We start from the raw sequence: 26,868 nt of genomic DNA on the forward strand, positions 1-26,868 counted from the left end.
GCTAGCGGAGGGAGAATCATAAGTATGATTATTGAAGATAGATAGGACTGGGATCTGTCTGAGATAGCTACTGTATTGAATATAGGAATGTTCATCTTAAAATCCAACTATCTAGAGACCTGTCAGAACCTTTGAATCTACTGAGGCTTCCCCTCTTCCTTCCAGAGCAGTAACTGGAGAAATTGTGTGAACTAATCTATACCTCTTGAATACTCCAGATAAAGCTTTAAAATGGCCGATTTTTAATTAGAAATGGTCAAGATGGGTAGACCCAAAATAGGTCCAATCTTTTTTCTTTTTGTTTAGAAAGTCTTTATAATGAATTCTGTGTGTTAGGGGGTAAAAGGCCACAAATATTTCCATGTTCCTTTTACTTAAAAATTAAAAACCAAAATCACAAAATTCATGATGCAGTCACATACGCATAGGGAAGGGAAGAAATATTTATGAAGGAAAGAGGTTTCTGTATCAAGCTTTTAGAGGGTTATTATAAACAGTAAGGAAAAATATGTTAAAGGTTAGGAGAAGTACCTTGACAGTGTCCTTTTAAATAAAACTACTACTAATGCTTTAGTTACAGAACTGTGCAAAATGGAGGTTTTTGTACTGTAGTTAAAGAACCTAGTATTCATCTTACAATTCCTGATCCGAATGGCAGATTATAGTGCAAAAAAAAAAAGTTTTCTTTCGGGGCCTTTTGCTGCATGAATAATCAAGAAAATCCCGTCCCTAATGCAGCCTGTTCTAAACGTGCAGTCTGACTTAAGTTCACAAACTTTTTCTTAGTAAAATTGTTCATCCTTGTAAGCACAGGGAGAGGTTGTCTCTCGCCCGTGTGCCTGCTCAGTGAGTAAGGAATCCATTTACTCCTCTGCCTGGACTACTCATCACGGGGAGTAGTGTGAGGGAAAGCAGTGTCTATGGGGCCACTCCTCCCCCCTCCAGCATGGGTGGGAGGGGAGTAGGCTATGCTACACCTCACCTCCCACACACGCACATAAACACGCTGGCCAATGTAGTTAGCTGGTGCAAAGAGGAAAGTAATCTGTGCCCAATACAGGGCTGGCACTTCTGTTCTGGACCAAGGGGTGAACTGGGCATCAGATTGTGATACAGTCATGACTGGATCTCTAGACTGCTTCTAAGTCAGCATAACCACATGCTGCCCCTTATTCAGGGTTTATGGTAAAGCCACAATTTAGCCCACATTCATTTACGAGATGTTACATTTTAGCAGTAGCTTTATTGCATGCTCTATTGGTCAGTCAATAGACTACTTATGTAAGTAAGGTGAGCAAGATTTGGCCTAAGATTTATCTCAAAACCATTGTTCAAATAATCAGAATTAAAGTTTTCTCTGTATTTCTATTATAAATTATCTTTTCTGGACTCCTGACAGGAGTCAAATATAAGTTCTGAGTTGGTCCTTGGGAGACAAGGTCTAGGCTGCGCATCACTCTACCTTTACAAATTTTTTGAAAATTGTCATTGGATGCTTAAATTCTAAGGATATGTTTGTGGGAAATTGCTCTGTAGGTTCATATACTTTTTCAAACTGGCATTTTAGAGGCCAATAGTCTATAGAGTGCTATAACAGGGGAGAGGATCCAGAAATTTGCAATTAATGGGTATATTATTTTACGCTAAAAAATGAAGGGAATGATTTTTACCCTTTGTCCTTTTTGCTTCCCTTATTTTCCATCCATTGTATATAATAAGTGTATGGGTTTTACTCTGCATTTTCTTGATAAATTCCCAGCCCTGTGTTGTTAGGCATTAATACATGCCTCTGACATCACCAAAGTGCCCTACCTGGCTATTAAAACTTGATTTTGTTATTGATATCAAGTGAAATTAGCCTAACTACAGAGGCTTTTTTGTGAAAAAGCTAGTAGAAGGAACACAAATTAAGTAATGAACCCTGTTCCCAGAGCTGCACTAGTATCATTGATGCTGTTGAATGAAAGAAAGATGTAAACAAAACTAAGCTCCGTTAGAAATGCAGAAAAAGCAATATTTATCAAATGAAAAAGGATAAATCATTACCTACAAGAGTAGCTCTCATATTATTTGTCCCAGTCTCATCTGAGGGAGTAGTCCCTTGAGTAAGGACTGTTTACAAAAGTGGAGGATTGGGTTTGAAATAGGAAAATCAGTTTTAATTTCAAGTTGTAAGAGAACATTAGGAAAAAGAATAAAACAAAAATATTATTTTTCAAACTTTCTCATCATATTTTTCACATGAACATTTACAGTGGAAATGCAATTTCTGCTTTCAACTATATTATTGTTACCATGATCCACTACGTTAGACACAGGTACATACATAATTTTAAATGTGAATACTAACAATCAATATTTAATAAACATGTTCCCTCTATTCGGCACTGGTGAGGCCACATCTGGAATACTGCGTCCAGTTTTGGGCACTCCCCCACTAAAGAAAGGATGTGGACAAATTGGATAGAGTCCAGCGGAGGGCAATGAAAATGATTAGGGGGCTGGGGCACATGACTTACGAGGAGAGGGAACTGGGCTTATTTAGTCTGCAGAAGAGAAGAGTGAGGGGGAATTTGATAGTAGCCTTCAACTACCTGAAGGGAGGTTCCAAAGAGGATGGAGCTAGGCTGTTCTCAGTGGTATCAGATGACAGAACAAGGAGCAATGGTCTCAAGTTGAAGTGGGGAGGTCTAGCTTGGATATTAAGAAAAACTATTTCACTAGGAGGGTGATGAAGCCCTGAAATGGGTTACCTAGGGAGGTGGTGGAATCTCCATCCTTAGAGGTTTTTAAGGCCCAGCTTGACAAAGCCCTGGCTGGGATGATTTAGTTGGGGTTGGTCCTGCTTTGAGCAGGGGGTTGGACTAGGTGACCTCCAGAGGTCTCTTCCAACCCTAGTCTTCTATGATTCTATGTTTTCTTAATTAACAGCTCCTTGAAACACCACATATCTTGTTCCTCCTCCTTTGTATACTCCCAGTAGAATTTTCAAACTTCATTAATAACACTTGAGGAAATCTAACTCATCTACTTATAATTATACTTATTCACCTTTGTTGCTCTATAGCTTTTTCCTGCTTAAAAAAAATAATGGTTTAAGTTGAACTTGAATTGTTTCCTAGATTTCCAATGTACTTCAGATTGTGACTCCAGAATTTTGTCAGGGTATCTTTCTGTCTTAGTCATGGGTTCTTGGGCAGCATCCAGCCAGTGCAGCATTTTATATAGTTCTTTACCCTTCAATTTCTGAATATATACATACTTTCCTAAACTTATTTTTGATAATGAAGTATGAAACACAATGAGCTTCAACTTTTGATGCTCTTGGATATTTAATACAAAAAACTGCCTTGTTAAAAAGTATTTATTATTGTTGATGTTTGTTTTATAAGCACTTAAGTCATCTTGAGTATTCCAAGATAACTTAAATGCTTATGAAATAGAGTTCATAGATTTCAGTACCGGAAAGGACAATTGTGATCATCTAGTCTAATCTCCGGAATAATACAGGCCATAGAACTTCCTGTCCTGTAACTATAAAAAGATTTTTTTTTTAAAATGTGTTATAAAGGAATGTCATTAACAGAATTGACATATTATTCCTCTCATATACTTTAAGGGGTGCAATAAAACACACCAACAGTGACTGCACATGTTTAATCAATAATTTGTTTGTTTTTATATTTATGCTAGTAGGTATACAACTAAAGATATATACATTTAAAATATTAAAAGGAGAAATATAGTACTTCAAAATCTTTTATTTTGCCAAGAAAAAAACAAAAACAACTCTTTAGAACAATGCAATTTTTCATTTTTATTGAAGAAAAAGAGAGATTTATATTTCACATTTCTTTTTATAAAAGCATGAAACTGCTTTTGGCAGTTAAATTGTTCTTTGGGCAACTCCTTTTATTTTCCCTGGAACCATGCTCATCATTTCTCCTGCCCCTTTCACCCACTTCCCTGGAGAGTTTAAATATCTCATCTTCCACATATTTTCCAACCATAAAATTTGCACAGAGGGAACTAGATAAATTCATGGAGGATAGATCCATCAATGACTATTAGCCAGGATGGGCAGGGATGGTGTCCCTAGCCTCTGTTTGCCAGAAGGCTAGGGACATCCCTTCAATTCTGTTTTTTTTTTTCTAACCTCTTCCTTTATTTCTGCCCTCTGTAGGATCTCTTGGGCTAAATTCTCTGCTGGTGTAAGGGCTATAAGAGAGGCTACTGGAGAGAGACAGAATGTCCATTGACTTCAGTGATTTATGCCAGCAGAAAATATGACACCCTCGTTCTTCTGATGCCCCTCAAAATATATGATGGAGTCTCCTAAGGTCTGGCAGTACAGGGCGGATGCTGTCTTCTAGTCTCAGTTCACTGGGTACTGTCACATAACTTGGAAATTGGCCGAAGGCCCATATCAACAATGTATTGAGTTGGAGAGAGGTATCTAGCCGGAGTATCAGAGATGATATATTAGATCCAGTTTTATTTAAAACCTTTAATGATCTGGAAGCTGAGATAATCAGCACTTAATTACATTCACAGATACAAAAACTGAGAGGTGTAGAGAACAACAGGCAGGTAAGAGAAATAACAGACAAAGACCTTGAGAGACTGCAACAATGGCCAGAAAATAACAAATGAAATTCACCTTGGAAAAATGAAACCTAAATCATCTTCAGGGAAAAGAATGCGAATAATCTTAGCGGGAGAAACCTGGAAACAATAGCACTGAAAATTGCCAGGAGGTGCACGTGAACAATAAATTAGACTCCAATCTTGCAAAGATTTAACCCTTTTTGTAACTTTATACATGAGTAACACTCTTCCCTACTGCCATTCCCTCATTAAAAAAACTTACTCCGAATGGCCTGCTATCCCATCTCTTCCCCTAATGGGGGCATTAAACTAGAGATTAGAAGACATTAGATATTTGGTGGAGCTACTCAGACATATAGTGAATGTCAGTGTTACATCCCTCCCGCCCCCACCGGTCAAATCCTAGCATCATTAACATCAATGGGAGTTTTGTATTTCTGTGCTGCCAATCTAGATTGTTAACTCTTTGGAGCAGAGACATGTCTTCTTACCTATCTGTAAAGTGCCTAGAATACTGTTGATATAGTAAGTAGTAATAAACTATTAAAATTACAGTTTTGTCCCCAGTAAACAGCTAGGTTCGGTAATGCACCTGTTAGATACAGTGCCTAGACTTGCTTCTGTTCTCATCGACTGTTTGGGAGCAGAATTGGGCTCTATATGTTGATGACAATGTAAACTACTGTAAAATTAAGGTTGTGTAGTATTGCCAGCTTTGCTGAATAATTGTTTTTTAATACTGAAAACATTGATAATCTGTGGATCTTTTTTGCCTTCAATGTGCAGATACAGTGCTATAATAGTTACTGGTTGGAAGTACAACAGGATTCTGTGTCACTATACATAGTAGGTATAATTCACGTGTACAGCAGCTTACAAATTATTGGATGTTTTTTCTTTTCAGATTGTAATTGCCAGTATCATGTGCAGCTACAACAAGGATGACTGGACTGAACTTTCAAAAATGGCTGAGGTAATTGTTCTTTAATATGTTTCCTCATCTTTTATGTCTTGTTTTTATTTTTCTTAAATAAAGAGCTGCAATAAGAAACTCTACAGAAGAAATAAATTCAAAGTAAAAAATGAACATTTAAAGCATGTCCATCATAATTTGTTTATTCTGTGTTTTCATTAAAATGAAGGAAATGTAAATTTAAAGAACATCTATTCCATAAAAGCCTGTCCCTTGGATTTTTACACACTACCTGAAAAGCCTTTAGTCTCTGAATCCACATACTTTTTATTTGCATTTTAAGCAAACTGTATATTATGATGAATGCCCTGATAAAATTTAATTCTACCTTTGAGAGCCTAACTTGATCTTACCTTGCCTACAGGCACACTAGTTTGACAGCACCAGAAGAAATTTTGAATATAAAACTCTTGAATATTTAAAGTATAAAAGGCTCATTTAATGCTATTCTAGTTTTAATACAGACTTGCAAAAATGATAGCAAAGAAAGCCATTTTATATAATAGCAGTCAGCAGGTTTTCTGTAATATAAATCCAATCTTGCATAAATGCAAACAACCAACCATACGCCTGAAATTTGTATTTCAATTTGAAGGAAAAAAAGCTATTAAAAATATTTTTGTCCATGGTGAATATCATAAGAAATACTTGATTAAGACAGCATATTTTTTAAATATGAAACAGATTTTGTTCTTCAAAGGTTTACAATGTCCACAGAAAATAGAGAGGTGTATTTCCAAATCAATGTTAGAAGCTTTAATGCCCTTTGTGAAGAAAAAACAATTAGCTAGTCCTTATTCTTAGCTTTAGTTCAGAATTAATTACATTATAAATACCACGCACATAAATAATTGGGGGCGTGCATATATTTATGAGTGTATATATATGTGTGTGTGTGCATATATGTATATATCTATGTATATAATTGATTTTTCTTCACAAAGCCTTCTAAAGCCTCAGAGTGATCTGGAATGATGCTTCTCTATTTCCTTTGGTCATTTTAAACCTATGAGAAAAAAAATCACTTTGGGGATTTAGGGAAGTGAAATTAAACATTATCAGTAATTGGCTTTGTGATCTTCAACACTAGGTCCATTTTATACCTGTATTTACTTAATTGACCATGAAATCTTTTGCGGAATCCATGCTTGACATGAGCTTTACCACTTTTAAACTGACTATGATGAATGGCTTTATCATGCCGCTTACTCCTCTTCTTTCTTTTCTATAAGGCAAAAATGCTTAGTGTTCTTTTATCTGTAATTGCTATCAATTTGAAAAAAAAAGACACATTTTGAATCTGCAGTTGTATTAGCAGTAGCACTTTGGAAACGATGGAGTTGTTGGATAAATATATTTTGTAAAGTGTGATGTAACTTACATACTCAAAGTAATTCTTAATGTCCGCAGCTTGGAAAGCACCTAGCATAATTAATAATAAAATGCAGTAATATTTCTGTACTATATTTAAGGCCCTATCCAGACGATAATAAATGTGGCCTTCCAGAGTGCATAAGCCCCAGAAGGTTGTGAATTCTGTCTCCACAGGAGACCGACCTATTCATGTTAAAGGTCAGCTTGTCATGGAAGCCAATAACAAAAGTAACAACAGCTTCATAGTCACAAGTTGCAGAGCTGACTAGGAAGTGGAAGGCTCATGAAAATGATGGATAGCTTTTCTCATGATCACATTCATTCAAAGCTGCTGAAACTTGTCACACAGCAGGCAAAAGTTACTCCAGTTCAATAAGAAAAAATGTAAATACAGAACAGAATTCTAGTTTTGGGGCAAGTACAAGACAAAGGGAATGGATACTGTGTCTTGAGCTCTCTGCCAGAGTAACTTGGTGAGGAGAAGATGAAATCTTTTCATTTGCTGTCATTGGATCTGTCAGTATTTTTTTTATTTTTAATTTCTGCTAATTACCTTAGAGATAAGGTATTTTGGGAAATATTATTTATTCTTAATTGGGTCTTCCATGGGCTTTTTCTTGTTCTCTGCTCTTTAATTATTTTTATTTCTGAGGTCAACAACAAACGCTATGCCCTGATGCAAGCAATTGTACAGAGTATACAGTTATGGAATCCACTTCTGCAGTTGGGAAATGTTTACCACTAACTTTCGTGATTAGTCTTCGAAGCACAGGAGTTATCTGTGTGTACCAGCAACTACTGAACTTCTTTCTGATTTCTTGTCTAAATGTGCAGTGGCTAGTGTCTCCTTTTGGAGCATTTCAGAGTATCAACTCAAAGAGGGAATTTGGTTGATTTATTTTAGAAGAACATTTTTTAAATAGTGTCTGACCTTTTAATTTCCTTGTAGCTTAGTATAAATATCACTTCGTGATTTTTCACGTTTTCATCTTTCTATTATATATTTCTTCTAAAAATCTTTAAGTATCTTCCCTTCTTCCTACTAATCAATGGAAGCAGACATCAGCTTTTTCTGATGAACAAATTATGCATAAATTTAGTTTAACCGCCATTTCAATGTTTATAGAGGGTTGATTCCAACACAGTTTTCAAAATTACCTGGTCTGAGGCATAGAGAAGAGGTTGCAAACTGAACTACTAAACACCTCTCCATGCCAACACAAAACATGAGCCAGGTATAATCTTTATAAATAGATCATTTTAGTGATTGAGACATTTTGGGGTTGATCCAGGCTACTAAGGGGTTCGGTCAATGTCTGCTTCGTAATCCTGGGTGTCTTGTGACTGTGCAACTTTGGTTCAGAAATGTGACCCAAACAGCCAGCCAGCAGCCCACAAGCTTCACCCTGGCTTTGTCCACTTGGATACTTCTTGCAGGCTGACCTTAGTACCTTTCAAGCCCCAAACTTGCCCCACATCATCTTCCTGCAGGGTCCAGATCCTCTCACTGGACTCTTACAGAAAAAGTATTAGGTTCACTACCTCTACAGAGACTGTATAACAGGGGTGGGCAAACTTTTTGGCCCGAGGACCACATCTGGGAAAAGAAATTGTATGGCGGGACATGAATGCTCACAAAATTGCGGTGGGGGTGAGGGCTCTAGTTGGGATGCGGGCTCCAGGCTGGGGCCAGAAATGAGGAGTTCAGGGTCCAGGAGGGTGCTCTGGGCTGGGATTGAGGAGTTCAGAGGGTGGGAGGGGGATCAGGGCTGGGGCAGGAGGTTGGGGCATGAGGAGACTCTTAGGGGTACAGGCAGCGCTTACCTCAAGCGGCTCCCGGAAGCAGCGGAATGTCCCTTCTCCGGCTCGTGGCCAGGCGGCTCTGCACTCTGCCCCATCCACAGGAGCACCAGAGGAGACCATTGGAGCGGGGCCGTTGGAGCATGTAAAAGCCAGAGGGGGGCCATGCCGCTGCTTCCGGAAGCTGCATGGAGCAGCCCCCGACCCTGCTCCCCGGCTGGAGCGCCAGAGCGGGGCAAGCCCCAGACCCCACTCCCCAGCAGGAACTCAAGGGCCGGATTAAAATGGCTGGTGGGCTGGATCCGGCCCGTGGGCTGTTGTTTGCCTATCCCTGCTGTATAACATTCCAACCTATCAGCTTACTAAAATCACACACTTTACTGAGTTTAGCCAGCACTGATGACTTAGAATGGAAGCAAAACAAGTTTGTTAACAACAGATCATGGATTAAGAGATACCAAGTAAAAGAAATAAAGGAAGAGCAAATAAAAGTGAAAAAAGCATCTAGAAGTATAAAATGTAATCTAGCAAGTTCAAGATGGTTTTTCTCTCAATCAAAGTTTCTTTCCAGCTTTTTACTGGCTGGTCTGGCCAGGGCCCATCACAGAGATCAAATGTCTTTGTTTCTTTGTCTCCTTAAAGTGATGGATAACCTAGGGGTTCACTCCCCTCTGTTTATAGTTCAGTGAACCTTTGAAATGTATTCTTCTGAAGGGTAGCCACAGATAAAGTTCATTAGCTCATGCTAAGTAAAGGAGCCATGAGCTCCATGCTGGTTCCTCCCCCATTGGTAGATGCTACTATGAAAACGCTCTCTTCCTCCAATACAAACTGGCCTCTTTCCTTTGTCTGCAGAAACCCTGTTTATCAACTCCCCATGATGTGCCTGGTTTAAACACCTTTTAGTCATAGACTTTAAACCATAATATTAGTGAGTATACATAATTTTATATGCAACATTGTTACACATACTTTACAATGATATTATTGACCAGTGTAGTGTTAATTTTCAAGTGATACCTCACAACACATATTTTGTGCAAAACTCATTGCAGTTGTGTGTAGCGTGTGAACACCGGGTTGCCTAAGGTCATAGTGATGTTATTCACAATTTGTTTGTTGCACATATAACTTCAAATAGCTCAGGCTAATAGGCTTATTTAAGGTGTTTCTACACTAATTGTAGGTTCTCTTTCAACAAATCCAAAAGACCAAGGGACTATCCTCCATCTCCTACCCCTCCCAGAGTCCCTACCTATTCTTCAGCTGTCACAAGGCCCCAACACCTAAATTTTTATTTTTAAAGGGTTGGGATGACCACTTTAAATCTTATACTGCTATCTGAATAGGTTCATTCCCTTGCGATTTTGGTTGGTTCTGCATGGCCTCTCACCATATACTTTTACCTTGAGGAGGAAACAGGTATTCAGAACTGCTCCTCCCAAAATTTAAGGGGCTTCTGTGTCGGAGATGCAAGCCAGGAAGCTGAATGTATGTCACATATACAGGCGCATACATGACAGTGGAAAATGTACACTGCATCTCTCACAATAGCAATGTATAAGTAGTGCACAATAGGGCTCAGTATGGTTGTTGTGGGGGATTCCCTAACAACCACACAGTAGGAAGTGAAGCACAGTAATTTAATGGTATGTTTTTGTTTTGATTTGCCAGATGCTGCTCCAGGGCTAAAGTATCCCTGTGACATAAAATCAGAGTTAAAAGCTATTAATCTCCCTGTTAATCTCAAACAGACACATGGTGGCAAATATGAAGAACCAATTTAGCAATGATGTTCTGCCTGTGGACAAAAGTTCAAAACTCTTCTGCAAAGAGGCTGTACGGTAGTGGAATTGAACAAGAGAAAATGAAGTTTTCCTGATGGTTTTCCTGCAGTTATCAGCACCTGAGCAGAGGTTCTGAGTTGCTGAGACTGAGAACTGCATAAATAGTTTCTTCAGCTGAAAATAATGGATTTCATTTTTCAGAATTGTGACTTCCCTACACTCTTGCTGAATTTTGAATAAAGTTCTTCTGGGCATGGCTCATTTAATCATGATGGATCCTTTAGTCCCTCTTCAGTTTTAGTAAGTTATACAGATGGGCAAACTGGTTACGATAAAATAAAAGCTCTGTCCTGAATTTCAGCATATCTCAAACTTAAACACAGTGTTTTTTAACATTTGAAGTTTGGTTAACTTTACTTTCATTATTATGCATCCTCTCATTTCACTTCATGTCCAGGTTCCAGCTGGGAACAGCAGCAGAAGTATTGAAATGCCACAAGGAAACCTGTTATCATACAGTTTCCCAGCTAATTTTGCAGACCCAAGAGGCTTCAGTAGAATTCAGACAAGCATCCAAATGTTAGAGTGTTTGTTATCTGAGCCAAGCCAAACCCTTTGAGGTGTAAGCTTTCTATGCTGATACACTTGTATAAGTAAAAATTTCTTTGAACTTGATTTAAAAGGCCACCCTATAAAGTACTCTATTAGCTATCATCTTTGTATATATGCATCTTCAGTCCAATTCAAATGTAAAAATCTGGTTTATTGAGTCTTATTTCTTACAGCTGTTGTGGTTTTCATAATACCAGAGCTACTCCTGATTTTTGTCCCACCCTCATAAAGAAAAATTCTAATATCCCACCCATTTTTCTAAGCCCAGCAATCTGAAAATTTGAAATATAAAAATCACATTTCAACATGAGTAAACAATCTAAAAAAATGGGTTTTGAAGTGTCCTTAAATATTTATATTTAAGTAAAATATTTGCTTTATTTTTCCTTTATAAATTTAGTCTTTACTTTGAATTTCTGATTTTTCCTCAGAAAACGACAGTACCCTCTCATAATGGTCTCTCCCCTTAAGTGACTGATAGATATTTCCAAACAACTCTAGCTCAACTCTAGCTTATATTTATTTATTATTAAACACCAAAAGAAAAAAGGTTGACAGAAAAAAAAATCTTACATTTAACATGAGTGATCTATGTCAAGTTCCAAAAGTACCTGAATGTAAGAGTATAATATTTATGATTAACTTTGTGTATGTGTATGTGCATGTCTTACAGGCTTCCGGTGCAGATGCCCTGGAGTTAAATTTATCATGTCCTCATGGCATGGGGGAGAGAGGCATGGGCCTGGCCTGTGGGCAGGTAGGACTTTAATAGCTATCTCTTTCATGTCAATGCTGTGCTAGTGCATTAATAGTTATACCTCAGGGACAAAGACATACGGAGAAGATTACTGACTTGAGATTTTCAGGTCTACCTTGTTTAAATATTTAGAGTGCTTAAAAAGGAGAAAGTGACAGAAGCTGAGATTACACAGAGTGTTTAGTTTTATTGAGGACAAAAATATGTTTGTGTTTGAAAGAAAACAATATTAAAACAAATAGTTTGTAGAAGTCAGAGAATTTGCTGATTTTTCAGTGCAATGTCTTTACTTATTAATTAATGTTGATCCATATCTTCTGGAACTACTTAGTGCAAACGGTTTAAATTCATAGTGGTTTTATGGTACAGGGAACATAACCCAAATAGTATTATACAATTTTTAGCATATGATCCTAATTCCTTAATTGTGTTTTGGAAATTGCAAAAGAATTTGAACTATATTTATTATTGGTGGGGTTGGTGGTACCACCTAGAGCTAAGGTTGTCCAACACTTTTCATTATAAAACCCTCTTTCAGAACTTAATTAGGTTTGGAAGGATTACATTTTTATCAGTAAATGTTGGTAAATGTCAAAATGTTGGTAAGTGTCACCATACACATAAAAAAATGTTTCCATCAATAATTGAAATGTACAGATAGGCAAAATAAGAAAAATGCTGCTTGAGAACTTATTAGAGTTTGATTTAAGGATATTTACTTGGTATATTTTGACACGTGATGTTAACAATTTGTGTCTTAATAGTTATAAAGCTTTCACTTTTTGAATCTCAACATCTGTTATTAAATAACTTTAGCATATTTAGCATAGTTTCTTGCAACTGAACATTTAAATGGATAAAAATAATAAAAAAAACATTGATATTATCCATCAAAATTATTTTAAAAAAATCTGCCAGGGCTACTTATAACTTTGCAAAAATTTAACCATTTGGGCTGAAATTTTCCTTGTCAGGAGTTTGTGTCAGGCTGAATTATTTTAGAAATTTTCAGCAAAAATGATTCAGTAGTTGTTGAAAGTGAGATTAAGGGACAATGTTGTTTTGCCCTTGTTTAAAAAAATTCTTATATCCATTTCATTGAGAAGCTCTACCACCTCCATGCATTGGAGTAAGGGCCTGAAATGTAGTGGAGGTGGGGGAAGAAGGATTGTTTTGTGTTAGAAATGTGCCTATGCTGTTTTCTGGGAAAACTGCTCAAATTTGGCCAAGTTATAAGCCTTTGAAAAATCTCAGTTTGCACATGCGCAGTAGGGACTTTTTAGAGTTTCACACATAAATTCTCCAAAGATTCCCTCTGAACAGAGTGCGCTCCAGCCAAGGACTACAGATGCTGAGCCAGACTTTACCTGCAATCATTGGTGCAGGCTGCTGTGGCACTGGCCACCAGAACTAAGAGCAGAGAAACAGTCTCTTCTATGCTCTCAGTTCTTCCCCTGCTGGTTGTCTGGATATGCTGACAGGAGACATTAGATATGGGTTTAATCAGGCCGCAACTTTATTATTAGATGTCTGGGACTAACCCGGCGGATAAAATGTGCAGTGCAGGTGAAAACCCCCACAATTCACCGGGGGGGAGGGAGTGCTTTTTCCAGCCCCCTCGCCTCCTATACACACCTTTCTGTCCTTCCAGTAGATCCACTGCCGGGATCCTCCAATTCCAGCCAATTCCAGGGCGGGGCTTCCAGCAGCTCCCCCCCATTTTCCTCCAGGTCCCTCCAGCAATTCCCTTGCCAGGACCTTACCAACCACCCCCACTTGTAGGAGGGGTTAACGTGGACTATAATGATGCGGGGTTGGCTCCCTGCTGTAGCAATCAGAGGAGTCCCCAACTGCCCCAGCTCGCGCAATTACCAAACACCTCTCCTTAATTTCCTTTCCAAGCCATGTATCCGTTCTTTTGTGCCTTAATTTATGGAGTACCTGCCCGAACATCCGCTATACCACCCGTCAGTCTATGCATGAACATAGCCCACCTGAACCTGCTGCGAGGAAGGTGAAAAAACCCCAACTGCACCTGGCCAATATGGTGATAACAGAAAAATTCCTTCCCAGCTCCCCTTAGCGGGGTGGCTAGCGTAATGCCCACAGCAGATATAGCTAAACAGCAGGCATATTTCTGACCTAAAGAGGGAGGGAGGGTGGGTGCTGCCTGGCCTGCTTTGAGTGATGAGGGGCGGGTCCAGGCCCAGGCTGACCTTTTTAAACCCCTCAATCCTAGGTGGTGAGTCATCTACCACGCTGACTGCTTTTCCAGCAGTTTTACGTCTCCCCTCCTCCCCCCCAAGCCAGAAAGCATTGCCCTCTTCTCTCGGCCAGCCACACAAACCCCACCCTTGCTTAAAGTGCAGGGTGGTGATTCTCAGGCAGTGTGGAGAAGGAAGCTGCCTGACTTGAATGCAAGCAGGAATCCTGTGAGAAAAACAGTATAGGATCATGTCGTTAAAGACTATCACAGTGTATATGCACAAGGGGTCTGAACAAAGCTTGGCACTGCCACCTTTAACTCTAGCATTTCCTAACTTTTGTGAGTGCTTGACTTTGCCACTTCAATGTAGTTTTTATCTATCTATCTATATTCGGGGGGGGGTGCAAATCCAATAGATGCCCAATAGATTACCCCTGCATCTTCAGATGAACCTAAAATAATCCAGAATCTAAGTACAATGAGGCAAGTTAACTATAAAGTTTCATTTTTAAACCCTTGACCTGTTATACAAAAGGAGTCATAACAATTTCAATGGGACTATGTACATACTTCAGTTGATTCTCAGGATTACAGTTCCACCAGATATAGTATATACAAAAGATTATTTCTTGGAACATGGTATCAATATCCTTCATTGCCTATATTACACACCATACTTGTTATTAAAAGTATGTACAGTGGTCAGTTCTCAAAGTTATGATTAAAAAAAGAGAGATTTAAATTTATAAAAGGTTCCAAGTCTATCACAGCAAAACAGTAACAGCTGTTATAGGTTTTTTTACAATGTGTATTTGGTCAAAAGCAACAACAAACATCTGCAATAACCATAGCTGACTTGTTGATTAGCCAAATAAGGTCTGAAAATCTGCACTGCATAGCTCATTATGGGAACAAGTTATGTATTTGTGGATTATCTCAATGTGTCATTCCACAGTCTCATAAGGGGTGTCATTTGGTCAGAGAGAACCCTGAAGGGCTTCCCATGGAAACAGAAATAGACAGATTTCAAGCTCATTTTTGAGCATAAGTTACTTCCAACCTTAGCTGGCTGGAATAATGTATGCATGTGAAGCTGCTTAGAAGTGTAGTCAGTAGGGAGCTGTCTGCCTACATGAGTTTTTACATATCTTTCCACTAGTGTAAAATCAGAGAACCAAATGCAAAATTTGAGCACACATGGCTATCATGTGGATTTGTGACACTCCTCAGAGGAGTTTGGCTCTGTAAACCAATAAGATTACATTACATATACATATATGTTTGCATATTAATAGCATTTCTCTGTTCTCCATACAATATGGATTTTTTTAAATGTTTAATCTTACTACTCTCATTTAAATAGATATTTGGCTTTATTTAACTGCCTCAGAGCAGCAGCTGTGAGAGACCAGAACACAATTTAAGTTCTTTAGACAAAATATATATATACACAAAGCAAAATTTTGAAGTTCTTCCTCAGTGTTTTGGACCTAGTTCAGGCAAATTTTTATTGACTTCCGATGAGGTTTGCTGAAGTAAGGACTGACTAAGGGGGTACTATTGTGATAAGACTCACAGGTCTTTCAGTGGTACACCAAAGGGGCCCCTTATCCAAAATGTAACATTCCCATGTGGTACTCCATGGGGGACACCTTATTAAGCCAGACAGTGCCATGGAGTATTCTGAGTTAAATCCCAATAGGTGTTTTCAGAGGCACCCCAGGTGGGAAGTATGTAGATGCAGTTGAGCCAAGTGAGACTATGAATCTTAAAAAGGAGCTGGGATGCTCTCAGGGAAAACAACGAGGTGGGGCTTGAGACCGTAAAGCTATCCTATTCATTCCGTCGATCAGAAGTTCTTAAACTTTCTTCATAGCACAGGCCACATCTTAACAGAGAGATTGTCCTATGGGCTTCCTCCCTTCTCATTCATGATTGCATAATATCCTTGGGATAACTACAGCAGTTGCTTGCTTGCGTGGAAAGATAATGCTAGGAAAGTATATATGTATTTTATCTGTCTTAAATGTGATATAGTTGGTGTATTTTTCTTCTTAAATGTTAATCACACTGTCTACATTTGCTCCTCGTTTCAGTCTGTACAATTTGTAGGAATTGGGCCAAGTCTAGAAATCTGGAAACTGGTTCCATTTTTCTCTGCCCTATTTATTGCCCACCCTCTGCCACCTCTATTGTTTTACAACTCAGTAAATTTTAAGAATTATTTCCAGGTTTATTTAGAGAACAAGGAGGCGAGTTTGGCCTAAAAATGGCCATTTGTTTATACTGCATTATGACACTCAGCTTTTTATGTGATGTTAATTCCAAGCCATTAATGAAGACATTCTGACACCTTAATAGTTTACTTTGCCAGAGAGTAATTTTCAGAGGCATCTGTATTGCTGCCAATATGTTACTTAAAGCATGTATTAAATTTCAATTTCATTTATTAACACTGGTTAATGGTAATAAAGTTTTAGTTTGTATTTCTTTTATAACAATTTACAAATATATCGGAGTCTGTTTATACTTAAGGCCCTACCAAATTCACAGTCCATTTTGGTCAATTTTATGGTTATAGGATTTTAAAAATCGTAAATTTCATGATTTCAGCTATTTAAATCTGAAATGTTACCGTGTTGTAATTGTAGGGGTACAGACCCCAAATGGAATTGTGTGGTGGTCACAAAGCTATTGTAGGGAGGGTTGCAGTACTGCTACCCTTACTTTTGCACTGCTGCTGGCAGCAGCACTGCCTTCAGAACTGGGCAGCTGCAGAGTGGTGGCTGCTGGCCAGGAGCCCAGCTCTGAAGGCAGTGCCGCCACCAGCAGCAGTGCAGAAGTAAGGATGGCATGGTATGGTATTGCCACCCTTAATTCTGCACTGCTGCCTGAAGTGCTGGGCCCTCAGTCAGCTGCCACCACTCTCCAGCCACCCAGCTCTGAAGGCAGCAGCACAGAAGTAAGGGTGGCATGGCATGGTATTGCCACATTTACTTCTGCTCTGCTTCTGTCAGGGCACCGCCTTCAGAGCTGGGCATCCGGCCAACAGCTGCCGCTCTCTGGCCACCCACAGCTCCGAAGTCAGTGCAGAAGTAAGAATGGTAATACTGCGACCCCCCTAAAATAACCGTGCAACCCCCTGCAACTCTCTTTTGGGTCAGGACCCCTAATTTGAGAAACTCTGGTCTCCCCCATGAAATCTGTATAGCATAGGATAAAAGCACAGAAAAGACCAGATTTCACAGTCCATGATGTATTTTTCATGGCTGTGAATTTGGTAAGGCCTATTGATACTGTTAAGAATGTCAACAGAAACTTCATCATTCATTATGTAGTGCTACTGTGCTGACTTCCTCAGAACAGTAGGAATGTAGCCCTTCAATGTTTATGTAATAGTAAATATATAGACCACCAGGTACAGTGTGTCATTTTTAAAACTACAGTATTTTTCCCATGTTCATCATTCATCTTAGCTCAGTCCTGTAGTAATTATAGTTTGACAACAGTTAATACAAATGATAAACCCACCTCAGCACTGAAAGTGATAGTGCTCACATTTCAATCCAGAAGACTTGGTTAAAGTTATTGTTTTTCCCATATTATCACTGATTGCTGATAAGATTTCACTACAGATTTTTTCTCTTCATAAAAAAAAGTTTTTATATTGGGAGCTATGCCAAAATTCTTTCAGATTCTTTGTTAAATCATCTTCCCAAAAAGAACATTACAGGTGTGCTACCATTATTGTGATTGAAAAAACATATATTTCATGGCTTTGAGCTCTACATGTTTATTCCAGAAAAGTCTTGCATTATCTTCAGTTATTCTCAGATGGAGAAGCAAACCGTTACATTAGGTGATTGATCTGATAAACTAGGTTTGATGTTCTCTCCCTTAGAAGGTTTTGTTGTTCAGATGGAACCTCAGATCCAACATGTTTAATGTCACATCTACTAAGAAACTTAACAACAAGATGGTCTGTGACAATTCACATCCAAGGTCTTCAAAAGTTTTGATGTTTCTCACTAGCCTAATGAGGAGGGGGAAAAGAGCAGAAGAGTTTGCTTTACTAAATTTCTAGCCAAGATTTTTTGCAATGTTCATACTAGAGTTATGGAAGGACTAGGAGACAAAAAGAAGCACAAATATTTTTCTTGTAACTCGGGAAGAGGTAGTCATTATGGTGAGGAGATCTAAGTGCGCTTTTTCAAGAGTTCAGAGAAAACAGATACATTTGGTCAAGCTCTGTGAGTATTCATTATGCTTCTAAATTTTATTTTTAAAGAGAAGATTCATTTATTGTATGCAGGAGCAAAATAGTGTACTATAAACAGACATTTTAAAGTTAATGACACTCTTGTTTATGAATATTTCCTAGCAGCTAATCCTTACTATCTGCCAATATATGACATGCATATCTTGCAAATTCAGCTATAGGGTTTTATTTTGGGGGGAAGGGAGTTAATTTCCATTGGCATAAACGTACATTTGTATTGTGAGCACCAAAATCCAGATCACAACAATTTAAATGGTAATTTAACTATTCAGTTCATATCTAAAAGAAGCTTGTTTTTGTAAAACTTTTCTTATATTTATTTTCAATTTATGTAAACTCCATTTGGCTGTGTTTATGGTATATTGCCTACAATTAGGAGGGCAGTTGAGCAGCTTAAAGCCTGCATTGCCTTATGCAAAAGTGCAGAAATCTTCAACAAGAAAGCCACTGGTTACTCTACAGAGATGAAAACTAGCCATGTGGCACCCTTAGATTTACACCACCCTCCCTTGGAAATAGAAATGATGAGTCTGCTTCTTAATTGAGGTGCACAGCATCACAACATAATTTACTGCTGCTATGCCAGCAAGGAGTTGTGACTATTTTAAATAGTTGAGCCCCCAAACAAAATGTGATTATATGTCTGCTTATGTAGCACTCTTTCACCCTACAATGATATGTTGGTTTAGCATAGTTCATTGAGTCCTCCATGCAGCATTAGTTCTCTCTCTTCACTTTTGTATCAGTTACTGCAACAAATTACGCAAAGAACAATAGGAGTGCACCACAGCAGTAGTGGGAATATTTTCTCTTATTGTTTCAGAAGTTCTGTGTCTCATTTTCCGCTTGTATTACCCATTTTATCTTTGTTTAGTGTAGGGGAGGAGGCAGGCAGGGTTTTGAGTGCTCTCTTTCTCCCTTACCCCATTTGATTTTCTTTAATCAGTGAATTAAAGGAAGAAACACATTAGGCCAAATATTCTCCTGAGGAAAATCAGTGCACCTCCACCCAAGTCAGTGGAGCAGTGCCAGTTTACACCAGCAGAGAATTTGTATACTCAATGCAGCAGTGTTTTGTGGTCAGTATTTAGAATACATGAGGAGAATGGCTGCTAACCATATCATGTTCAAAACACCTCTCTCACACAAACGAATCTAAAAAGTAAACTCATCAAAGTCATTTCTCTTACAGAAGGAAGGACAAGAGAGAGAGAGAGAGAGAGAGATTATTGTTGTTTTCAACTGTATGGTCTTGGGAGGTACCCAAGCACTCCAGCAATGGAGATTGTATAAGTACTTAGAGAGAAGTAATTTCTTAAATATTAGGCACTGTATAAAGGATTAGAACTGATGGTTCCTTGTTAAAACACTAGTATTCTCAACTGAAGTGTCTTAGCAATGAAAAGTGAACGTTTATTCTGCAAGTTCCCCCATTTCAGGTACTGTCTGAGAATCTCCGTTACATTTTGTTACTATGTGCAATAGGAATCTGCGTTCATCACTGCGTCCACCAGTGATGATCTTAGTGCTGTATTTGTGCCACATGACTTTCTATGTGACTGCTCCAAAGTGTAGGCAAAAGTTAGATTGGCACCTAAAATGACTAGCCAACAAGTAGGTACTCTAGATTGATCATGTCAGTTCTACTGCATGAGAGGAGCAGCAACCATGGATGTGCAATTTGCTTTTGGCACAATCATCTAGATTGCAGCTGCTGAATGCAGACTCATGGATTTACTTCCCCCTGTAAAGCAGCTGTTGTATTGCTACTCAGTTTACTTGGTCAAATAAAGCAAAAAAATCTCCTGGTAAGCCAGCACAGCCATTCAGAAGACATTCATCTTCATCAAGACAACAGTTTTAGACTCCGTATAGACTAATGCCAAAAGCTGTCCAAACAATAGGGCAACTGGTACAAAATCCAATTTCTGAAATAACAGGGTTTTTGCAGTGCTAGTATTTTCACTAAAGCCAAAAATTCAGTTTGTTTTGCTAAACAAATGATTCCACTCTCTCTTATCTGACCTCTCCCAACATTCCTCCTTCTCTGACAGTTCCCAACAACTTCCGCGCTCCTTTTCCCACTTTTCTCTAATAGAATACCACTCCACCCTCATACCCTCATCATTCACCTCTTCACTGTAAAACCTATGAAGCATTGCAGGATCACATCTGGGTGAGCCCAGCCAGCCCTGGGCTGCTTTTCTGCTTTGGAATAGTGTTTAGAAGTGTATGTGCTCTGAAACTGTGTACTTTAGAGCAAGTTGCATTCCTGTCCACTCCCTTGTGGGGGCACAATGTGGGCTGAGATTTTCAGAGCTGTCTAGGGGATTTGGACACCCAATTCCCATAAATTTTATGTGTATCAATGTAATTGGGCATGCAAAAAATCTCCTGTGCACTTTCAAAAACCTTATTCTTGATCTTAATTTTCTTCTTATATTCTGTATGTATCTTACTTTTTCTCCTATTCCATTATTTCCTTATCTACTTCTCTTACTCTGTTTTCTTAGTTTCTATTTTTACTACTTTGCCTCCTCTACTTTCCATGCTTTTGTGCATCTATGTCATCTTGGTCTTTTTTGCCTGCTATGCTTCAATTTCCATTTACTCTGATTTTTTTTCTGTTGCTTTCTCTGATCTCTCTTTCTTTCTAGGAACACAAGAATTACTACAGTAGCTACAATATACCAGTGGTCCATTTAATCCAATGTCTTGATCTGGTTGTGGATTCTTACCAGATATATTCCATTTTCCGCTATTACTATGTCTTTTCTCTTCACCTGTTTGTTTTCTCTTTGCTAGTTTCTCCTCCTCCTTGTGTTCCTTTAATGTCTGTTCTCATTATGATTCCCTTCCCTCCTCTTTTGAATCCCGTTTTTAAGCTGCTTTTAAAATAATACCCATAACAACTGATTCCTGATATATTTCACTGAAAATCCCATGAGATCAAGCAAACTCACTGTATTTTCACTACTAGACAGACCTTGACCACCAACTGTAATGCTTGGATTATTATAGTGCTACAATTATTCTTGTAGGATTTGGGAGTAGTGAGATGTTGTTTTTAAAAGTGTATCATTTCCCCCCCCCTCCCCTGAATAGAAATGTCATTTGTATGAAACAGAGTGATCATAAAGTATACATTTCATATCATGTAGGAGGAGACAATACTTAATAACGAGTTAAGGCAGTTAGTTGTTAATTTGTCTTAAGAATTTCACACACACTAGAAGAAATGTGAAGCTTAATAAATTCATTATCAAAGCATTATTGTGTAATTTTAAATTGAAGTTTGACAACATTGTCATTGTTATTGGTTTGTAGGATTTTTAATTGAATTATTCAAAACACAAAACAGAACATAGAAGTGGAGTATAGATAGCATACTAACATTAACAGTATTACCAGTATGTTGAAAATTTTAAAATTATGTTATATTTGGTAATAGGGCATTTACCTGTTGTCTGTGTAGAAACATTTTGTTTGTCTATGGAAAACATTCCCTATGAATGGATTTTCTTAGAAACCTTAATTGTGACCCTGTCTTCAAGTTCATGCATATGTGAAAGAACGCTGGTGATAGAGAGCCCTTTATTTTCCTTTTTATTTGTATCATGATTACAGACATTTCAGCAGGAATTGCGCATATGAATCATAGAAGGTATAGTGAAGGTCAGTCTGGCCAAAACATCAGTCATACTAGCCCACTTGGAAAGGACATGAGAAGAGTTTGGGCGTTTTTTTTAATGAGAAAGTTGTTGTCTTAGGAACCATCACAGAGGGTACAGGAAGTGAGCGCTTCACAAAGTAGAAGGGAAAGCACAGTTCTCTTAAAAGCTTCTGACAATTTGCTCTTACTCTTGTAGTCACCCTCTAATACTCTGAAAGTCGTAATAATAATGAAATGTAGAAAATTCAGGAGACATTTAAGTAGACTACATAATTACAATGGTTTTTAATGATCACAACATACTAATTACACATGCCTTGCTCCTAGCTTTGTGCAAAACATTGGAGTTGTTAATACCTATGGTATCCTATAGACAAGATTTCTTAGAAAGTATGTGATCAACAACAAGCAGGAGGGTATGAAAAGTTCAACAATTTAAAATCTTTCATCCTGACACATGGTAGAAGTTATCTAACAAAGGTTACACTCAGTACACATCATCTTAATATCAGTTACTTACTACAGATTTTATTTGTATGCCAACACTAGGTACTGTAAGTATGAATTAACAGTGTACTCACTAGTCTCTTCACTGCCCATGTCTGAATTTTCTAGAATAGGCTCCAGCTTTATCTTTGCATTTTGCCTTAACTCATGCTATGGTTAGTGAAATTAATTTGAAAACAGACCATTTATAGTGTACCCAAACTGAATAAAGATGCAAATGACGACTATTTTTAAAAGTGGTGGGAAATTCTAGCCAATACATAGACTTTAAATTCTTTAATTTGCCACTGGAGCATGAAAGATTGATGATTTCCTGAAGTACCTGTTATATTCTACCTATTTATTTATAGTAAAGGGACTAAGAGATTGCCTACCTGACTACAAGAAAAAGCTATTTGTAGCTACAGTGCTCATATATTTAAAGGAGTGTTGTATTCTTTCCTTTAAGATTTCTCATGTACGACATAAACCTAATCAAACCTTTATGCCCTCTAGCAGGTAACCTCTGCATGAACTAAAGAGTTGAAATATTGTTTAATCATGCTGTATACCACTTTTTTTACAGTGATATGAGAAGCATTATTTTGGTCATATAGAAACAACCAAGATAAAATATGTTGTTCTGTAAGGGGAGAAATGTCTTTTTTATTAGCCATCACCTTAAATGTTCTGATATTGTCGATGAATAATTCTTTCCACTCACACCTCATAGTTTATAAACATTTTAGTGCACTATTTCAATTTTTGAACTTGGAATATTTAGATCTGAGTATTGACTTAATCTCTGAATGAAACAGTTTGCTAATTTCAGCTGTCAATCCTTGCTTCACTCTTACCGTCCAAAATTCAACTATTATTAACCTTTGTTGTGACAACTGACAAGAATAATGGTTGAATTTTGGTCCTTTAATGTTGAGTGAAATCAATAGCTGTAAATGGTAGTTACCAGTCTTACCTGATCTGTCACAGTCAAACAAAAGGAAGCCTTTCTGAATGCATGGAAGATGGCTGTGGAAATTTAAAAACTCTATTTAAGATTAAGGGAATGCAGTGCATTTTAAATTAATTTGTTTTATAAACATTGATATGTTTGGGGTTTTTCACATTTTTAAATTTAATTAGCCAAATCTGGGCTAACGAAATGCAGCATGGGTCCACTATCTATGTAGAAGCAAGGCTCTGTCATCAAAATAAATGGAATTGTCTTTTTCTTCATGGTGGGGAAGAAAAAAAACCCAAAACAAGAAAGCCTTTACATGTGCTGAAAAGGGGAATAATTGCAAAGGCTACTAAATAAAGACAACTTAAAACATTTTGAGCTACCCCTGTTTTTGCTACTGACAATCCTCTTATCATTGCTTCAACTCTCAACACTAATCTATATTTTAGACTTTTGTGTATTTGGTCAGTCAAAACTTTTGTGCTGATTTTTGACCTTGTCTTCAAGTTCGTTAATTTCCAGTCTGTATATCATACATTTTCAAAGCAATGTGTAGGAGTTTTGTGCACAAATCCAGCTAACAAGGAATTCAAAGTGGAGCTCCCATGCATCACTTTGATAAATCTATTCTTGGGTTTGGATACTGACCTGTGTTAATATTGGCAGCTATTAGATGAGATACGTTAAAATGTGAAGCATAGTCTGATGTGTTTTTTTTAAACTGCTAACAGTGTTCTATTGTGCAGCTACAATATTGTGCGCAAGTAAAAAATGCTGTAGTATTTTTTCTCTAGTTTAAATTGTTCAAATTGTAATGGGGAAAGATGGTAAACAAAGTATTTATCACATATTTATGAAACCCTACCAAAAAGCTGTTTGAAAACCTAGAGAAGGGAGGAGATCAAAATAATGTTTTTCAAGATGACCTATATCAAAATTGTTAATTGTAAGATGAAACATTGTAGTGAAACAGACTTTATTTCTGGCACCTCCCCAAAATTAAATTAGTTGTTCAGGAGAGAGGGCAAACTAGACGGAGTTACAAGATTGAATAAACTTAAGAGGATAGAAGATGGGGTTGTGCTTGAACTGAAGCTTATTCAGAAATCCTGTTTTCTGTCATAATCTTTTATGAATTTAGAGAACTGTATTTTTTTAATGCTCCACTGGATTTTGAGCCGAGGCTTTGTACTGGAGCTGAGTATTGTTATAAAGTCTCTAAATTAGCTACATGTATGCAGGATTTGCTTCTGAACACCAGTAGGGTCCCTGTCCAGTTCTGGCAACGTCTTAGAAGCTGCTGTTGTTACTTCTAATGATAGAATGGGACTCAGAGCTTTTATGTCTCAACTCAGCCATGACAAAAAGCATGGCCCTAATCCAGAGTGACTTGATTCTGTCCAACGACAGTTGGTATGATTGGGAAAAGGAGAGAATCTATCTCCATTAGGCTCCACAGAGTGGAACTTAAAAGTGACTGATCTGAACAACACCTGCTCAAGTCATGACACCCTGCTTACAGTTTACCTATATGTTGGGGCTTTATTTCTTTTAAGACTGAGAACAAAGCTAGAATCTGGTCTTTTCCTTGGTTTTTATAGGGTAATTAAGAGAATAAGAATTATAGGGCTAAATCCTGATGCTCTTCTTCAGTTTTTACTCTTTCCTTACTCAAGCAAGCCTCTGTTGTTTTAATGTGAGTTTATATGAGCATGATCTTTAAATGGTATTGTCTTTGTGTGAGTAAGAAAGGTGATTTTTTTTTAAATTGAGAATAGCCATGTTATACAGGAGGTTATATTAACAGGAGTGTCACATGTAAGACACCTGAGGTAATTGTTCTGCTCTCCCCTGTGCTGGTGAGGCCCCAGTTGGAGTATTGTATCCAGTTTTGGGCACCATACTTTAAGAAAGATGTGAACAAATTGGAGAGAGTTCAGAGGAGAGCAGCAAATATGATAAGAATTCTAGGAAACATGACCTATGAGGAAAGATTGAAAGAATAAGGCCTGTTTAGTCTAAAGAAGAGAAGGCTGAGAGGGGATATAAGTCTTCAAATATAAAGTGCACATTTTCAAAATCTCCTTCTAAATTTGAGGCTGTAATTTTCTGCATGCAGAAAAGTATTTTGTCACCTAACTCCTATTGATTTCCCTGGGTTTTAGGCACCTAACTGCCTTTTTAGGAGCTAGGCCTTAGGCACTTTAGAAAATTTTACCCAACATTCATAAATAACTACATGTATAACTGTGAGTACCATCACTCCTGCATTCGGTTAAGCTCCCCCTTTGCTGTCTCTTTTGACAGCTGTGGCTGGTGGAGATGTTGACTGAATTCTCTCTGTCAAATTTCCTGAGAAATGAGGAAATATTTTACTCAGACTATAAGGAGAGGGTTATTTGTCTCCCATCCTGGGAAATTTTCCCCCTAATTTGACAGGCTTTAAATAAATTGTTTGTTTTAATTAAGTTTGAAATGGGACAAGTGCATAAACTAAAAAGCCCCTTGCTAGGATAAGAGGATACAATAAGATTAGCTGTGGAATTCACAAATGATGTCTCTTTTTCTGTAGTGATTAATTGCAACTCTGTAATTAGGTACTATGAAATTTAGGCGGATTCCGTTTTATGAAGGTAATTTTGGACATCCCAGAGGTGGGAGGAGAAGCGATTACTTTTTTGTATATCACATGGAACAGAGGAATAGTAATCTGAAAAGCAGAGCTTGGATACTGGAAAGAGACCCTGAAGACATCAATTTGCAAAGCTTTAAAGTGAACCCCTTTGCTTTTCGTATGAAATGTTGGAAGCAAGGGCAAGAGAGTGAATCATCAAACACAGATACCATGAAACTTTAAAATGGTAATTCTTAAAATCCCAGTCTTCTAAAGGCTAGATCCTAACCCTGGTTTATCTGAAGGCAAGAAGTGTGGTAGCCACATACATTATGTGAACTGGCTACACACTGGACCAACAAATCCTGTCGGCTTGGTGCACAGTGGAAGAGAGATCAAAGAAAACCCAGATCTTCTCTGTGAGCAGCTGTCTTGGAGCTGCTTGAATGAAGGGGGAGTCTAGGGAAATGAGTATGCCTCCATCTCCCAAGTTTCCCTATATGGATCCTAATCCTGTCTCCCCCCACCCAACAAAGGTATGGGAGTTACTGCAGTACCCCCTATTCACCTCTAACAGGCACAACAAAGCAAGGCCAAAAACAGAGTCTCTTTATTGTGTGGTGCTTAGTGGAAGTCACTAGAAGAGAGGGAGTGTCTTAGATGTGATGGGCCCACTCTGAGCTTCCTTGCTGACACTCTCCATGGTAGATTGTTGAGTTTTGTAGAGTTAGGTGAATA

The 26,868-nt window shown here is 38.0% G+C and overlaps 1 protein-coding gene across 1 annotated transcript in view; it reads left to right on the plus strand.

Annotated features, from left to right (window-relative positions):
* LOC112119086 (dihydropyrimidine dehydrogenase [NADP(+)]) overlaps nucleotides 1-26,868 on the plus strand; it is a 601,635-nt gene that overhangs the window by 449,536 nt on the left and 125,231 nt on the right. The window contains exons 15-16 of the mRNA XM_024217640.3: nucleotides 5,513-5,581; nucleotides 11,828-11,911. Of these exons, the coding sequence (XP_024073408.2) occupies nucleotides 5,513-5,581; nucleotides 11,828-11,911 (153 nt within the window). The remainder of the gene's footprint in view (nucleotides 1-5,512; nucleotides 5,582-11,827; nucleotides 11,912-26,868) is intronic.

Source organism: Terrapene carolina, unplaced genomic scaffold (genome assembly GCF_002925995.2).
Source record: "Terrapene carolina triunguis isolate 2854851 unplaced genomic scaffold, T_m_triunguis-2.0 Scaffold211, whole genome shotgun sequence".
Lineage (NCBI taxonomy): Eukaryota > Metazoa > Chordata > Testudines > Emydidae > Terrapene > Terrapene triunguis.